The sequence below is a fragment of the Ylistrum balloti genome, unplaced genomic scaffold, assembly GCF_031769215.1.
Source record: "Ylistrum balloti isolate Yb309-2 unplaced genomic scaffold, AGI_CSIRO_Ybal_v1 Utg369588, whole genome shotgun sequence".
Classification (NCBI taxonomy): Eukaryota; Metazoa; Mollusca; class Bivalvia; order Pectinida; family Pectinidae; genus Ylistrum; species Ylistrum balloti.
In genome coordinates, this window is record NW_026781875.1 from 9364 (window position 1) to 25827 (window position 16464).

At 35.1% G+C, this 16464-nt stretch overlaps 1 protein-coding gene across 1 annotated transcript; it reads left to right on the forward strand.

The window, feature by feature from the left end:
* The first annotated feature begins 8769 nt into the window (after positions 1 to 8769).
* On the forward strand, positions 8770 to 10779 carry LOC132544225 (nicotinamide N-methyltransferase-like). The gene is made up of 3 exons (XM_060207800.1): positions 8770 to 8917; positions 9478 to 9679; positions 10392 to 10779. The coding sequence occupies exons 1-3, from the start codon at positions 8770 to 8772 to the stop codon at positions 10777 to 10779; spliced, it is 738 nt and encodes a 245-aa protein (XP_060063783.1).
* The last annotated feature ends 5685 nt before the right edge of the window (positions 10780 to 16464 follow it).

Consider the following 16464-nt stretch of genomic DNA (forward strand, 5'->3'; position numbering starts at 1 on the left):
TCTGTGATATTGTCACAATGAACCTGGTGTAGCAATGTATGTTCATACCTGGGTGTTACCTGTTTGACTTGGAACACAACGCGAGTCGATACTCTTGTGTAAAGCCCTTAACCAAACTACCATATAATAATGTAGACAATGAACGAAAAAGATTTATGAAAATTAATTGACGAATAGTTAGGTATTTCTTAATTACTATCAAATACTGGTACAACACTATGGCATTTTACAAACAAAATCAATTCTTGTTAAAATCTCATCAGGGAATAAACATGCATATACATAAATATCAGAGTATGTCATTGTCATTTTTAATCCAATGGGTTTGACCAAGTCAATTTGGCTAGTCTGAGTACAAACGTTGCTGGAAGTGGTGTTAGGCATATGAACAGACTCGACGGATACAACTACATAGCCCTAGGGTATATCCCTAATCTGGCGTTGAAGCCATATTATTCGTTTCTATTTATCCCTATGCATCACTACTTCTTACCAAATAAGACGTGGGGTCATTTATAGACAAAGGCCTGGTAATAATAGCTCTGATATATGATTTTCTTGTAAGTTTATTTAAGCACACAAGAAGAAATTTACAATTCCCTTTACACTTCTCTACACCGATGTCTCTAGCACAGATGATTTACTTATACTCTACACTAATCTAGCCTTTCAAAAAATTCAGATCATGCCATTGATTAATCTGACCTCATTTGTTGTAAGATTGCATTGTCAAAGTCGACAAAAAATGAACAATCTATTTTTCATTTCAGGTGTATTTTTTACATCGATGTTTTTAATTGGTAGCTTGAAGTCTTTCGGTATTCTCCACGTCGAATTATCCACAAAGTTTCAAGTCTCTAACAACGCTTTATCCATATCTCAGTCCTTAGCAGGATTTTTACAACAGTTTCTCGGTAAGTATTATCTTGTTAAAGGAATCTTCAGATCATTTCAAACATTTTCTATATCATTACATATTCAAAAAATAGTTCTAATATAAACGAGTTCATTTTAATTCAGGTCCTGTAAGTGCCGCGTTAACTAGAAGATATTCCCACCGAACGCTGATATTTTGGGGAGGATTAATGATTGGTGCAGGGTTGGTATTATCATCGTTTGCGACTTCAATTGGTGTGTTTTATTTTACGTACGGAATTATTACAGGTAAGATATATAGCCAGACATAAATACAAAGACCTGTAGGTAACAAGTGATATAGGCTAACTCTAACAAAGAACCCATCTGTCGATTTATAATTGACCAAGAGGCTCGATGTAATAATATTTGCAATGAAGTAAAATGCAGGATGTGAATACAGTTGAAATATTCCAAACACACAGGGATGTGAACGGTTATGAATAATGCAATCTCTTAATTTCTTCCGATGGATAATTCAGCAATAAAACATGACTTCACCATTTATTACCATTTGGAAACAAGATGCACGTGCATGTCATTCTTGTCTGATGATAATTTGTGAAAAAAATCATGTCCCTTACTACTTACAAAATAACACGTTAGAAAAGCATCACAAAATATCGATGTTCGTCATGAAACGTAAACATGTCAGATAAGTTACGAATGATTTCTGTAGTGATCAACACGTTGACGGCGAGAACGGTGAAAAATGTTGTGCTTGCAATTATGATTCTTCGGCCCTATTATAGAGTTCTGCCAAAATGCCATACGTACCAAATGTCCGTTACTAACCCTCAATGGTCTCGCTCACTTCCTTCTACTACCGTCATCTCCTTTTCTGACTCTTTGAAAATGCAACCCGAACAATGTCAATGCAATGATGTCATTTTGATATTGAAGTAAGTAACGAGACAATGCAATGTTATCAGTTTGTGTTGGTGCGGTCATTCATGATCATCCATCTCTTAAAAACATGGACTAAAGTCTCTATGTGAATTATTACAGCTGTAAAATAGTTTAGACAAACTGTGTTTTCTTATTCCATCCATCTGTTTTTGCTTGAGAAGAGCATTAAGTTATTTCAGAATATGTGGTCTTTTTTAAGGTGTGGGATATGGAATAACCTTTTCACCAGCTGTCGTCATTGTTTCCAAGTATTTCAGTAAGTACCGATCAATCGCGTCAGGAATATCTCTCGCCGGAGGAGGTTTAGGAGGGATGGTATTCCCCTACTTTATTAGATTTCTTTTGACAGAGTACGGACTACAAGGGGCATTACTTGTGTATGGAGGTGTTATGTTTAATATATGTGTATGTGCACTTCTGATACGTCCCCTAAACCAAACAAAACTCGCACAACAAGAACTAGCTACCGGGAACAATACAAAACATGATGGTATAAAACGCAAGATGTTTTCAACGATTCCAATACTAATTTGGCGTTCAATAAAGGATTTAGAATGGAAACTGTTCAAGAAATTGGATTTCATCCTTTTACTTCTCACTGTTTTTTTCGCTATGTTCGGGTATAATAGCCTGTTTAATATTGTCCCCCAGTTCATGAAGGAAATTGGATTACCGAACGAAGATGGAGCATTTGTACTTCTTATTTTTGGACTGACAGATCTTATTGGAAGAATTTTATTTGGATTTGTTTTAGAAATATTTCCTTCGCATCGTAAAGGATTGTTTACCATGATGATTTTGCTATTTGGACTCGGAATCACTGTTACCTCGTTTTTCCGTAGAAAACTTCATCTATGCGTTTTCATGGGATGTTATGGTTTATTTGCCGGTGGTTTCAATGGAACACTGATGGTTATCACGTTGGAATTCGCAGACCTTGAACGACTTCCAAGTGCCTGGGGCTTTGTTTGCTGGTCATCTGCCATTGCGTTTTTGTTAAATCCGATTTCAACAAGTAAGCAGAACCTATTTTTTATTATTGAATCCATATAACTTTGAGAAAACAGCCTGCAACATGATGAAACCCATATATGCCACTTAATCGTGACAATGCATAAAATGTTTAAATGAAGTATATTGCGATATCGGACTTTCGCGATAACTTTGTAAATGTCCTTGTTTTCGTTTTCTTTTCAGGTGCAATAAGAGACATTACAGGGACATGGTCATTCGCATTTCAGCTTTCCGGAGCTATGGCCATGAACGCTGTTTCAATTATGCTTTTTAAGAGCTTGAAATCACGTTGTGTGAAGCGGATATAAAAATATCGATTTCCTATTGACTTCTCGCTATTTGTAGTAATTTTACAACAGGTTTGACTGTTGTATATATAATTAACACGAACAGCTTCAGCAGTATGATCCAGTGTTTAAAACAATAATTGAGACATCCATTGTACAATATTTCAAGGAAGCTGACACAATCAAGTCACTCACTTTGCACTAAAAGAGGGCTGTACTTAAATTACAACACATTTCGGTAAGGTGAATCAATTAAAATAATGTGAAAAATATCAGGTCCCTGTGTTACATTACCCATCATATCAAGTTGTTGCGCATTTATGTTTACTGTGCTTTGTATTTATTTTATTATTTGTACTATCAGTAATTCAAATCATCCTTCAATTGTAAAAAATATGTGTTTATTGCCATCTTAACGGCACGTCAAAACATAAAACGTCATTACGGCCAATCAACGGTCAAGCATACAACGATCCAAACACGAAATAACATAAAACAAGAGTTCCTCGGAACTGTATGTGTCGCTTGCATCAAGTGTCACGGTAGAGAATTTTCTACGTTCAAAGGGGCATAACTCAGCCAAGAATGGTCACAGACAGCCAGGCATCAAACTTAATCTGTACCCTTGCAACAAGAATACTAAATTTCATTTCGATAACTCAGAGCATAAGCCAAAAAAGTCAGGAAAACTTTCGTACGGACGACGACGACACGTGACGACAGACAAAGTGATCCCTAAGTGTCCGCCAGCTCTGTAGGCGACACAACAAACTAAAACGTAAAAAGACAAATGCTAAAAACTGATAATGGTTATATTATCAAAAAAGATTAAAACGGTAAGTCAGACAAAAATGCATACAAACTATTTTAATTGTAAAATTTGTAGTTGATTCAAACATTGTTGTAGTTGTCTTTCGATGGCATTCGTATGCTTTGATCGATATTATGGAATGAAGCTTAAAGAGTTCCCGCCATTGATGGGGGTAATGTTTTGACAATACTGTTAATTTTAAGTCCAAAAAGTGTAAACGAGAGAATGCTACCTTGTGGTACATCCATTTCCTGCTGATGAACATCGGAATGGGTCGTTCCATTCCGGATTTGAAATACTCTATCTGATAGAAGATTGGAAATCAAATTTGGTCGATTACATCTAATACCTATATCGTGCTGAACTTTTATTATGCCGTATTTCCATATCTATGTCGTAAGCCTTTTCAAAATCGAAAGAAAACAGCAACCAAGTGTTCCTTCTTTAAAATAACTCACGCACAAAGGTTTCAAGACTAGCCAAATGATCGTCGGAATAAGCCTTTTTTATATACAACAAACCCTAGCACGCATACAAGTAATGTCGGCATGTTCATGAATGATTTTATCGATCAAATATTATTATGATCAATAGTTACTATACAGATCTCCCAGCATTACACTATATAACCCAATATCATCAATTGTTCTTTTGGCATTACTTCCTACATTTCTTACGAAGACGGTATATGTGTAAGTGCTGGTTGCACAATCGTCTTTAAGAGAGACAATAAAGCAAAGACATCTGTTGGACACATAAGAAATCACGAACACAACTGGTTGACAATAACTTTACTGACGATTACGAATATGGGATGTGCGTCAAGTGTTTTAGAATTATCAGAAAAGAAACTCACAATCCGATGGGCAGAACGTTGGTGTTGATGAAGACGTGTTGCGTATGAAGAGTTTCGATCAAAACTACCATATTGCTGAAGCGCACATAATACCAGTTCATTTTTCTTCACAAGCTGTGGTGTCCTTGGTCATCACGTTTTGTTCTCATCACTTCACAGGGAAAGATCTTATCCTTGGCGGTCTATATATCTTTTTCAAAACGTCAATCCAAAACAAACTTTCCCCTTTAAATGTTTCTTTATCTTTGAAAAGATGCATAACAGTATTGTCAATCAGTTTTAATTACGACTCCTAATTATTTATTTTAGGCAAGCTATTCTATAATGTTTGAAAATGGGTTTTTTTCACATAATTACGATTGGACTTTTGCTTAATGTTAACCAAACGTGTTCTTTCTCAGAATCATTGAATTTTTTTATCTCCTGTTCCAATTGTATTTAAAACTGTGACTTCTTGCTTTGCATTGCATGATATATAAGCTGTTATTATCATAAAGTTCGTGTTACGCTTTCTTTAAAATATGAAGAAATATTTTTGTAGAATTTTCCCTTAAAAAATACTTTTTTATCATTTTTGGCACAAAAGGGGCGCTATATATTTGCACTTGTACATGTTTGGTCTTAAATGCCTATTTGTGCAAACAATATCGACTAACATACTAATACTAAGATTCTAATGTTCGAGAGGATTGGTGTTACATGTATGTGCTATTGAAGGAAATTACTGATCTTATAAATTCTGTATGTAAAATTATGCATTTCAAATCTTCATCTGTTTAAATGCTTTGCCGTCATGGTATATCTCTTTTGGAATTATTCAATATTTATCATTCATGGAATCCAAGACTAGTCATGTAATGATGTAACAGCTGTTCGAAGTTGTTAATTCCCTTATCTGGTTATACATTATTTATATTGAACTATTACATTTGCGTCTTTTGTACAATATATCGGGAATACATTGTGCTGTCGGACTGAACTACATGTACCCGTAATTTACAGAGCGCTCCTACTGGTCTCTATATCGTCCTTTTACATAATCATCATTGTCCTCCCCCATTTGTCTGGCCTAATTTCCTTATGATGATTTGTCTGAGAGAAATTTTGGAGTCCAATTCCCTAACTACCTCCTGGCGGGACTTTTAGCCATTGAATGTAGAAACATTTGTTGTTAGAGAAGAGGGAAACGAGAGAATAAAATACTTTAAAATTTTCTCTGACGGATGGATTTGATTTATATATTCATCGATAACTATTATCATTGTCCTCCAATTATTTTTGACACCATATTTCTTTGAAATTTCATCCTGCGTAGGAAGGAGATGTGCAAGGCTTTATTCCTTTGTTCTTAATCTTCACCTTACCTACATTTATATATATATCCCTTCGTGTTTTTCAGGTAAAATTTGACTCAGATTGAAAATGTGTATTTTATACGTCAGTGAAATATATGCACGTATTGAGTATATAAGTGGAGAGGAATTGTAAAGCTTTATTCTAAAATTCCCCATGACATACCTCACGCTTTGGTCCATAGGGGACGATATACTTTCAGTTTTCTAAATTACGGTGACCCTCTCCAATGATCAGCATTCAATTAATTCACCTTATTATGTTTTTACATAAAGAAGCACCAGCTTTGTCGACTATCGGTCCGTAGGAACTTTTACAAAAACTCCTTTACACGTGAACGGTTTTATCTGTAGGAGATATTCTGGTTTTGAAATTTACGTCGTTGTTATGGTGTAATTGGAACATTTGCGGCGGTTAAAATTATAGTAAAAATCCGATTTAACAGTTCAGTGGCAGAAGGAATGGCATCAATAGACCGATAACAACATTGCATTCTGTAAAAAGGAAGCTGTCCTGGCCCGTCTTCAGAAGGGCTACAGATGCCTACAAATCCATATATGTTTAAAGACGAAGATAATCCTCGGTGTATATGGGTTAAAACATCACCACTAAACATTTTTATTGGACTGAATCGACCTTCTCGATAATTTTTTTCTATCTTAATGTTACTGAACCTGTTGAGATTTATAAATCACTGTGTTATCTGAAAGATATTGGTGTATATTATAGACTATGATTTACCATTATTGATTTTGTCATAATATAACCATTTCAGATTTTTAGCATTTGTCTTTTATTTTTTAGTTTGTTTGATTTTTTTCCCCTTTTGGACCGCTGATTGTTTCACTAGGAATTATCGTCCCTGATTAAAGTGTGATTGGTGTAAGAATTAAGCATACATTGACGACGGTATAATCACGGTAAATCGATAAATTCTATTCGCTGCAGCTGTAAAGGTAAGCTAATATTTTTAAAGAAGCGTAAGCCTGCCCTTACTAGTATATCATGTAAAGTCGTTCTGGTCGACGGATCGTTAGCGGTATCAATTGTGTAGGTAAGTTACTCATCATGTTTATTGGGTACCTACTGTGACTTTGGCTGGATTAATATTACTTGTAGTTCATTAGTACAATCCCGTAAGATTATAGAATGACATCTTTGTGGAATTCTCATATATTTCCCGTTGCTGTGTCGTAGAGACAAGGTACCTAGAGAAGTTCTCTGGACGCCATGCTTTACAGATGTTTCTTGTTTTAATACATGATCCAGAGAACATTTAGTACATAGTTACTTTGCGAGGAAATGACGAAATTATAGCGATTCACATATCAATACTGGTATACTGTTAAACGTATAAATTACATACCACATGTCCATCGATAACTTTGACAATGTGTAAACTTGTAATTTACATGTCCGAACAGGTTTTCATCCTGATTGTAGATGTGAGCGTTTGATTCCGAATAACATCTTTTGAAAACGGCCGTTACATTACTATGTTCTGAATTAGGATTTATATATATGATTCAGTAAGAACTGAGATATTCAAATTCATCATTGTGCATACAACATGATCTATGGGTGTATGTAGCATATCTTCTGTTTAAGCCCATTCATGTAATAAGTCAGACCGATATGGTAAGTATGGCTTCGTGTTGGCGGTGTAGCGACCTTTCCGACCAGTCTTCAAAATTATTATATGTTCCTGTTGCCCTTTGAGAATATTTGAAAACAAATTGAACACACACATTTACTACTGACCCATCAAGTTATCTAAACCACGATCACGGGAGCTTCAGAGATAAATATATGTTACCCTGCTGGGGACTGAGATGTTCATTGTACGTGTACAAGTGACATTGTATACTAACGAATCGTATTTGGTCTGAATATAACACAGATGAAACAAGATATCTGTATGCGTTTGATGATAAGACTTAAAATAAGACGAAATTGAAATATATCAAGAGGGAAAATTCAACTCCTGATTACATGACATGTTTCTGTTTTTCTGCAATTTCCATGTTTTAAAAAGTAATGTCGCTGAATCCACATTTAATGTTTGGTATCAAATTTCAGGGCCGTGATCAAATTATGAATGCTTTCAGGTAAAAACGGCTACATGTTATATCTTGGCAAGGAAAAGTTCAAGTTAACTCAAGTTTCACAAGTCTCTGTATCTATATAATTTCACAACCGTTCCACTGTGAGGAAATTCATCAAGGACGACAACGACTGATATTCCAAAACACGTAGATAGGACAGGAAAGAAAGTAAAATAATGTCGGACGACATTGGACCCCTATGTTCTTAAATGTTGGAAAAGATCATTTTTGTTCGCATACTTTGATGAAATTTATCCAAGGAACCTGCTTACTTCAAAGGAATTATTGACGCCGGTTGGACTGGCGCCGCACCTCACTTAGCCTCCAACTGAAAAACTAAAACAATATAGTACCTTTATGGACCAGTGCAGGCATTACGCATGTGCAGTAAATTGCAAACATAGCACATACCTTGAACACAGTATAAGGTCATTTAATGTTGTTAATTTATTTTTGTGTTTTATCTGGTGTTTCAGATTAGACGTATATGACATATCCCAGTTGTAACATACCTCATCTATGACATCCCTTGTAAACACCTGTGATTATGACAACTTTGACCCAAATTGTTATATGGAAACCCGTGATTGGAATGCTACCGAAAACAAAGAGGAAAGGAACATTTTTCTATTTAACGTTGACGCCTTGCACGAATTATTTCATTCGGGTTGGTATTGATATGTGATATTTCCATATTCAACGTCAGGCAATATTAAATTATATTGATTTCCATTTAAGCCCTCCAGCGTACGTCTCATTTTTGTCAAACCTGTTTTGTGTATCGGATATAATGATGAAGGTATTCCTCCCTCTCAAGCGTTTACTTCACCTGAACATTCAGTTGTACAGAGCGTTTTATTGAATTATATTACTACTCTATGGCATTTATTAAGATACTAAGCTAGAAAATCGTAACCTCAACACGGTATGATATATAACCGATCATAATATGTACTGTGACAAATCAGACTTTAATTCAAATTAATCCAGCAGAAAGTCAATATTTATTTTGTTATAGACAGTCTTATTTAATCGATTAGTTTATATTGCTTATAAGGTACCAGTTCAATACCTTCCTGTCTAACAATTTAGGATTATATCTAAAATAAGTCATTGAAACGCTATACTGCTTTCACATTTACACCGCTTTTTTGTTCATTGCTTCCCGTGGAAAAAAAATAGAACACACAGTTTTGTATCCATTCCTGTTCGAATTCATTTCATAAGGTTGCATCAAAGGTCAAACGCTACTTGACATAGGAACAGGACCGACGATTCGCACTTTGATTAGTGCATCTAGTCATGTGGAGAGGATATATTTGAGCGACATCAACGAACAAAACAGAGCTACACTGCGAAAATGGTGGAGGGGTGAAAAACTGCTAGAAGTAGAACTGACAGATTACATTTTAAAGAAGGAAAATGTAAGGTAAGTGAATATGCATAATTATCCTTTTTATTAGAACTGGAATTATATATTCGGTGAAGATAAAAACTGATGTCATCTGGTATCTAAATTTACAGTTATATAAAAAATAGGATTTCACCGCCTTCGACTAACGTCGCTTTTCATACCAGTAGGGAAACAGTGTATGGACTGTTTAACGTGTATGCTGAAGTAAGTGAGAATACTCGTTCAATTATATGGGGAGATCTTAATTTTGGATTTTCTATAGAATCGACAATAACGTACAAAAATCACTAATTTTGGAAATTAGAACATGTGAAATACGTGATGACTTTCCATACGTGTTGTCCGACCACTTCCCCGTTGTTCCGAGTAAAGAGAATGAGTACTCACATTAGTCATTGTCTGAAAAACGCCAAACTTTGTGGTTACTCCGGTTACATGGAAAGTGTTGATCCGTAACGGACTTGGTAAGAGAATGTAGTCATGAATTATCCCTGGTTTTGCCGATAATCCTTTTTTCTGTTGGAGTTATTATGTATTTATCTCTTTTAATTTTCATGTTATGTCAATTGTCTGGAATGTCAGCCTTATCCCTGCTTATCATTGTGTCAACTTAGTGTTATAACAAATGACTATTCGGCTATATTTAAAACAGATGAGATAACAAAAAATACCCACATGTATCAGGAATGACTGTGTAATTATTTGTGCAAATAAAATCTCCTTTTAGGCATTCAGCAGAGGACAGACAACAAACTCTGAAAGGGAAAATCCAAGAAATTCTACCAATCGACGTTAGATCGAGACATCCACTTCCAAAGGAAGATGGACATGGAAACTTTGATGTTATAATATCCAGTCTCTGTTTCGAGTCAGCTTCGCAGTCAAAGGAAGAATACTGTGAGGTTGTACAGAACGTGGCTTCGCTGTTGAAAATTGGAGGTCATTTAGTCGTTTTGGGACTTTTTGACAACACCCATTATGATGTTGGAAATTACAGATTTATTTGTGCATCATTGTCACGTGACGTCATTGAAAACATATACGAAACAAATGGCTTTACTATATTAACATTTAGTTCTAAAAAAATGGATACGTGCGAAAAGGTCAAGCCTTAGACTTGCAGTGAAAGTTTCGTTATGCATGCTGTAAAGAGGTTTTGATGCGTGATTGATAATGGAATAATTAAAATATATTTTACAGTGGAATGACGAAAAATTGCATCGCTGATATAAAATCTTAACGTGTTAGAAGATACAACTATGGTCAATGTGACTGTACGTAAACTGTAAGCAAAAAGTGATAAACGAATCGACTATTTGATGATACATACATGTAATTAAAAAGAAACTGATCGAAATGTAGTTGTAATTTTAATTTTGTTAAAGGTTGTATGGAATACACAGGTTAATAGAACAATGAATTGTTTTATGAGCTGTCTTTATGCCATATTACAGTCGAGAGAATTGTTATTTCTGCGCTAATTATAATTATTACATTCTTAAATGCCTGTCAACACATAAACATTCATTAGGGTCATCAGCCTGTAAAACAAACAGCGACCCAAAGGGAATTAAAATCAAACAAACCAAAAGGTAAAAGACAATTGTTAAAAATCTTAAATGGTTATATTAACACAAAATATTGGAATGGTACGTCATAGTCTATTAAATAAACCGACATCTTTCAGTTAATGTGCATTTTTACAAATCTCAACAATTTCACAAAGGATTTTTAGAGATGTAACATTAGGATGAAAACATTCTCGAGTAGACAGAAGGTTAATGCAGAAAAATAATAATGTTTAACGGTGAATGGCTCATTACGTCCAATGCACCGAGGATTATCTTCGCCTTTCAACATGTATGACCCATCTGAAGACGGGCAAGGACAACTGCGTCTCGGTGGTTGTCTATAACATGGAAACTATTCACCGATAATAGGCTTTACGGAGTGCAATTTATTACTGGTATATTGTTTCCATTCCTCCTGTTACAGAGCTGTTAAAAATTGTTTTCTGCGCTACACAACACTGCCAAAATTAATTCATATACAGGACCAGATCAGTGGTGACTTAATAGCGAAATATTGGTTATAGATTACATTGACCGAAGTCCGAGTAATATCTGTAGGAATCCTCAACAGATCGCCCCGCTTTCCTCTGTTGACATAACGAAAAAAAAACTAACATGTTAAAATAATCCTTATTCAAACTTCTGTTCGATCAAATTAGGTCAAAATATGAACGGATGTGCCTGGAAAACAATAGAATGAAAAAGACCAGGCTCCCCAAAAGAGAAAGCGCCATCTACTGTATCACGTTCATGTAAAGCTTTATTAATTCTGGTAGTAGTATCACCTTCTCAAACCAGAACGATGTAAAAAAAAACAACGGATACACCAGGAAACCTAACAAGTACCAATTATGTTTATATCATATAAATAAATAGATATATCTTCTTGACGACCGCAAAATATCGTCATAGTCTTTATTATTATGAGTGGGTAAATTGCGAAAATTGTGATACAGGAAAGCAGCACTGCGATATCGAACCAGCTTGGATATGTAAATGCGATAGACTTTTCTTAATACACAACAAACGATTCTATTTTAAAAAGGAAAGCTAGACTTAAAGCATAAAAGAAATGTAATATTTATGTTCAAAGATAACAATGTTTTGTAGGAAACGTTAAACAAGCATGAATCTAAAATATTAAGACCAAGCGAGAAAACACTAAATTGAAATTCTCTCCCAAAAACAGTGAAACTTACAATTAATCTTTCTCAATGTTAGAACTTCGAGAATCGAATAAAATCACACGACGCTGCAACAGAACCTGATGATATTAACAATCAGTTCCTGAAACATCTACCATCGTATCATTATAAAAAAAACTTCCTGTTATTTTTAATTATATTTTTAATCGGGAAATGTCCCAAAGTCATGGAAAATGGCAACTGTGATTCCTATCCAAGCACAGGGCATGACAGACCCCTCCAGGTACCGCCTAATATCACTGAAGAGTTCCGTTTGTAAAACTCTAGAGCAGATGATAAATTCAAGATTAATTTGGTATCTAGAATCCAATCGCATAATATCACTTCTACAAAGCGGAATTCGATCTCAGCGATGTACCAACGATCATTTGGTTAGACTAGTAACCTTTGTGCGCAAGGTTTTTCTAATGAACCGAATTAGAAAAGGCTTATGACAAAACGTGGAAATTCGCCATAATGAAAGATCTCCACAATATCGTACTGGTTGGAGTGCTGATAGAAAAAATTTGCTTAGACTTTATAGAGCTCCTATTAGATCAAAATTAGACTACGATTTCATTGTGAATGGATCTGCTAGACCTTCATATCTCAAATTATCAGACACTGTTCTTCACCAGGGCTCTCTCTGACAGCTTTTATTACCACACCTACATCAAGCTTCTATGTAGATGCTAACGAACCATCACTATATAGCCGTGAAAATAAATTGCAGTACACCATTCAGCTAAAATGAAATCCTGCTTTCTCACTCGTGTTGTTCCAATATATAAAACATTGTTTCAAAACCTACTAAAGATCATTCCACCCTTTGGTATTCGGGTTTCTACTTTTTGTACAAAATGCAAATTTTGATTTTGACCAAATTCAGTAATTCGGAACGATAGAAATTCCGAACTCGCTCATGAATTTACAAATTTGTGCGGTACCTTCACGTACCTGTCGTTTTGTTTACCGTGTTTTGGGGTAGGAATCATTGTTGACTTTTCCCATGACTTAAAAATCTAAAAATATAATCAAAATATCAAAACGTTTCTCTTATGATATTTTAAGAACTGATAGTGAATATCGTCCTGTTACAGAGTCATTTGAATTTTGAGATTTAAATTATGCTATGATCATCAAACGTGGCAGGACAATGGTAATTAATATATAGGGCGTATAGTGACCAGTAGGAGCCAAGGGTCACGGCTAGTTGAGGAAGATTTGGATAGTATTCTCTCATATATCTAATAGCATTTGGCAATCACTTATAAAAGAATGTTTGATTATTAACGTTTATTGTTTGCCATTTGATATTTTGTGAAGAACATTTACAAGTTCTGTGTATTTTGGTCAAATGAACAATAGGGCTCATTTCCACCTTTCATTGTGGTCTTTGTAAATGCCATAACTGATCTGTGCATGATAGGAAAATGAAAATACCAAATTGTATTGTCAACGGGTAGGAAACTACATATTGACTAATCACTGCATATCACTAGATGTAAGGGGAAGCCAAAACGGATATACCGATAGTCAAGGTGTGGGTTTGAATAAGTCTATCCCTTCTTGTTTTATTTTCAGCGCGCGTACAAATAAATGAAAAGCATAAACAAAACCTACAGTGATCTTCATATCCCGATCCCTTGTGACAGAGAAAACATGGAAAATAAAATAGTCAGAGTATTGATACTGATATAACACACATGAGCATTAGAATTGTACAAAGTTTGAAAGACATCGGTTGGACAGTTCTTTGAGGTGTTTCTTGGCGATTGTTTCCTTAACGTTGAAAACGTGTAAAACATTATCTGGTTATCATGGCAACTAGGCCACCTCCGTAATATGCGATTAGTATACAGAATTGCCTCGTACGATTTGCAAGTTCCAGCCCTGAAAATCGCCCATGTTAATGCATTCAAGGTGGATATAAACAAACGGATTTTTCCACCTTTGTCAAATAATTTAACACACAAAAATGAAATGAAATGTGGTATAGAGCTCTCTGTAAATTTCGGGTGCATGACGTTAAGTCCGAGAGCAAAATGCTTCTCAAAATATTGTACAAAAGACACACAAGTGAAATATTCATTTCAATATAAATTACGTATACCCAAATAAGGGAAGAGACAACTTCAAACAGCGGTTTCACCATTACATTACTAGGCATTGATTCAATGAATGGTCAATAATGAATAATTTAAAAACGAGATATGCAATGTCGACAACACAGTTTAATAGATGCGACTTTTGTATGCATAATTGCATATTTATAATCTATCGCGATAATAATTTCCTTTAATATCTGGAACCATAGTATCTTAATGCTGGTCGATGTTGTTTGCACCGAAAGAGTAATATTCAATCAAAATTATGAGACAAAAGTTGGGTTTAAAAATTGCCATAGAAGCAAATACAACATACTGTATGTGCTATTGTAGCCTCTGGAGTTACATAGAAACATTTTATCCACAAAGTGGACGGTTTTACCGCTGATTCGTTTAATCATATCCCATACCTTTTTTGGTGAATGTAATTTATACCAGGAACATCAAAAGGAGAGAACAATGATTATTGATGTAAAGGAGGACATGTAGTTCAGTACGACAGCTAGATATAATCCCAAATATTGTACAAAAAGACACGCAAATGTAATATTCATTTCAATATAAATAATGTATAACCAAATATGGGAATGAAAGTACTTCGAACAGCTGTTTCACCATTACATGATTCCATGAATAATAGACATTGAATAATTTAAAAAAAGAAATTTGCAATTTAGACAAGACAGTATAACTGACGAAGCCTTCATATGCATAATTTTACATTTGAAATTTATCAGAGTAATAATTCATCTCCTTCAATGGAACATACAAGTAACATCAATCCTCTCAAACCTTAGTATCTTAATGTTGATCGATGTTGTTTGCACCGAAAGAGTAAAATTAAAAGTAAAATGTTGAGACAAAAGTGGAATTTCAAATTGGCCAAAGAAGCAAATACAATAGTTTATATTTGCTTTTGGTAGCCTCTGTAGTCGTACGTTTACAAATAGGCATTTAAGACCAATACAGGCATTTAAGACAAGAATACGTCACTTCCGGTCGACCGGTACAGACGCAAAAAATCGGAGCTCTGACATCAAATGTTGATATTTACTTCCAAAAGACATATGCGGATGATTCTATATATTAATGAAGGCAGCAAGGTTTGAATAACAAGTCATTCGGTCTTATATTCCTAAAATATAGGCTATACATTTTGTATTAAGTGTATTTTCAATAGGCTGTATTGGAAACCATGGCAAGTAGGCATAAACAAGATGGCGGAACTACGATCGGCGAACAGAAAAAAAGAAAACTGAGAGCCGGTACGGGATCGAAAGGAGGTTCTAGATCAAACTCAAGAGCACCATCCCCAAATGCATCCCCTTTCAATGTAGCATGGAATAGTGATGATGAAACAAACCAGGCTTGGAAATGTGTCACTTGTACAAAGGTATTCAGCGACCCAGAAACAAAAATGCTAGAATGCCAGCGTTGTGTGCAACACTTCTGTATTAAGTGTCTAAACAAGTCAGACGAGGAGTATAAGTTTCTCCAGAGCTCTGACTCCATGTGGTTTTTTTATGGCGACTGTCGGAAGCAAGTTGAAAAGAACATTATCACAGATCGCAAGATTGAAGAAAGATGCCAGGCAATAATGCAGGCATATGAACAAAGGATTACTAGTTTGGAGGAGAAAATTGAACTCAAAGTAGATGAGGGAAAGGTGAAGGAAATAGTACGCAAGGAGCTGAATCAGGCAACGAATATTGGGCATCATCATGGTAAAGAAGAGTCAACTGAAACAAAAGAATGTGAAGTAAATATGGAATGTGTACTGTCTGAAGTAAATGAGAGGATAGCAAGAGAAAACAATATAGTCATCTATGGTATACAAGAGGTTCAACCGAATAACAGTGAGGAGAGGAAAAAGAGGGATAAGGAACTAGCAACTGACACCTTGAAAGCATGCAATATAACAAAGGAAAATGTCGATT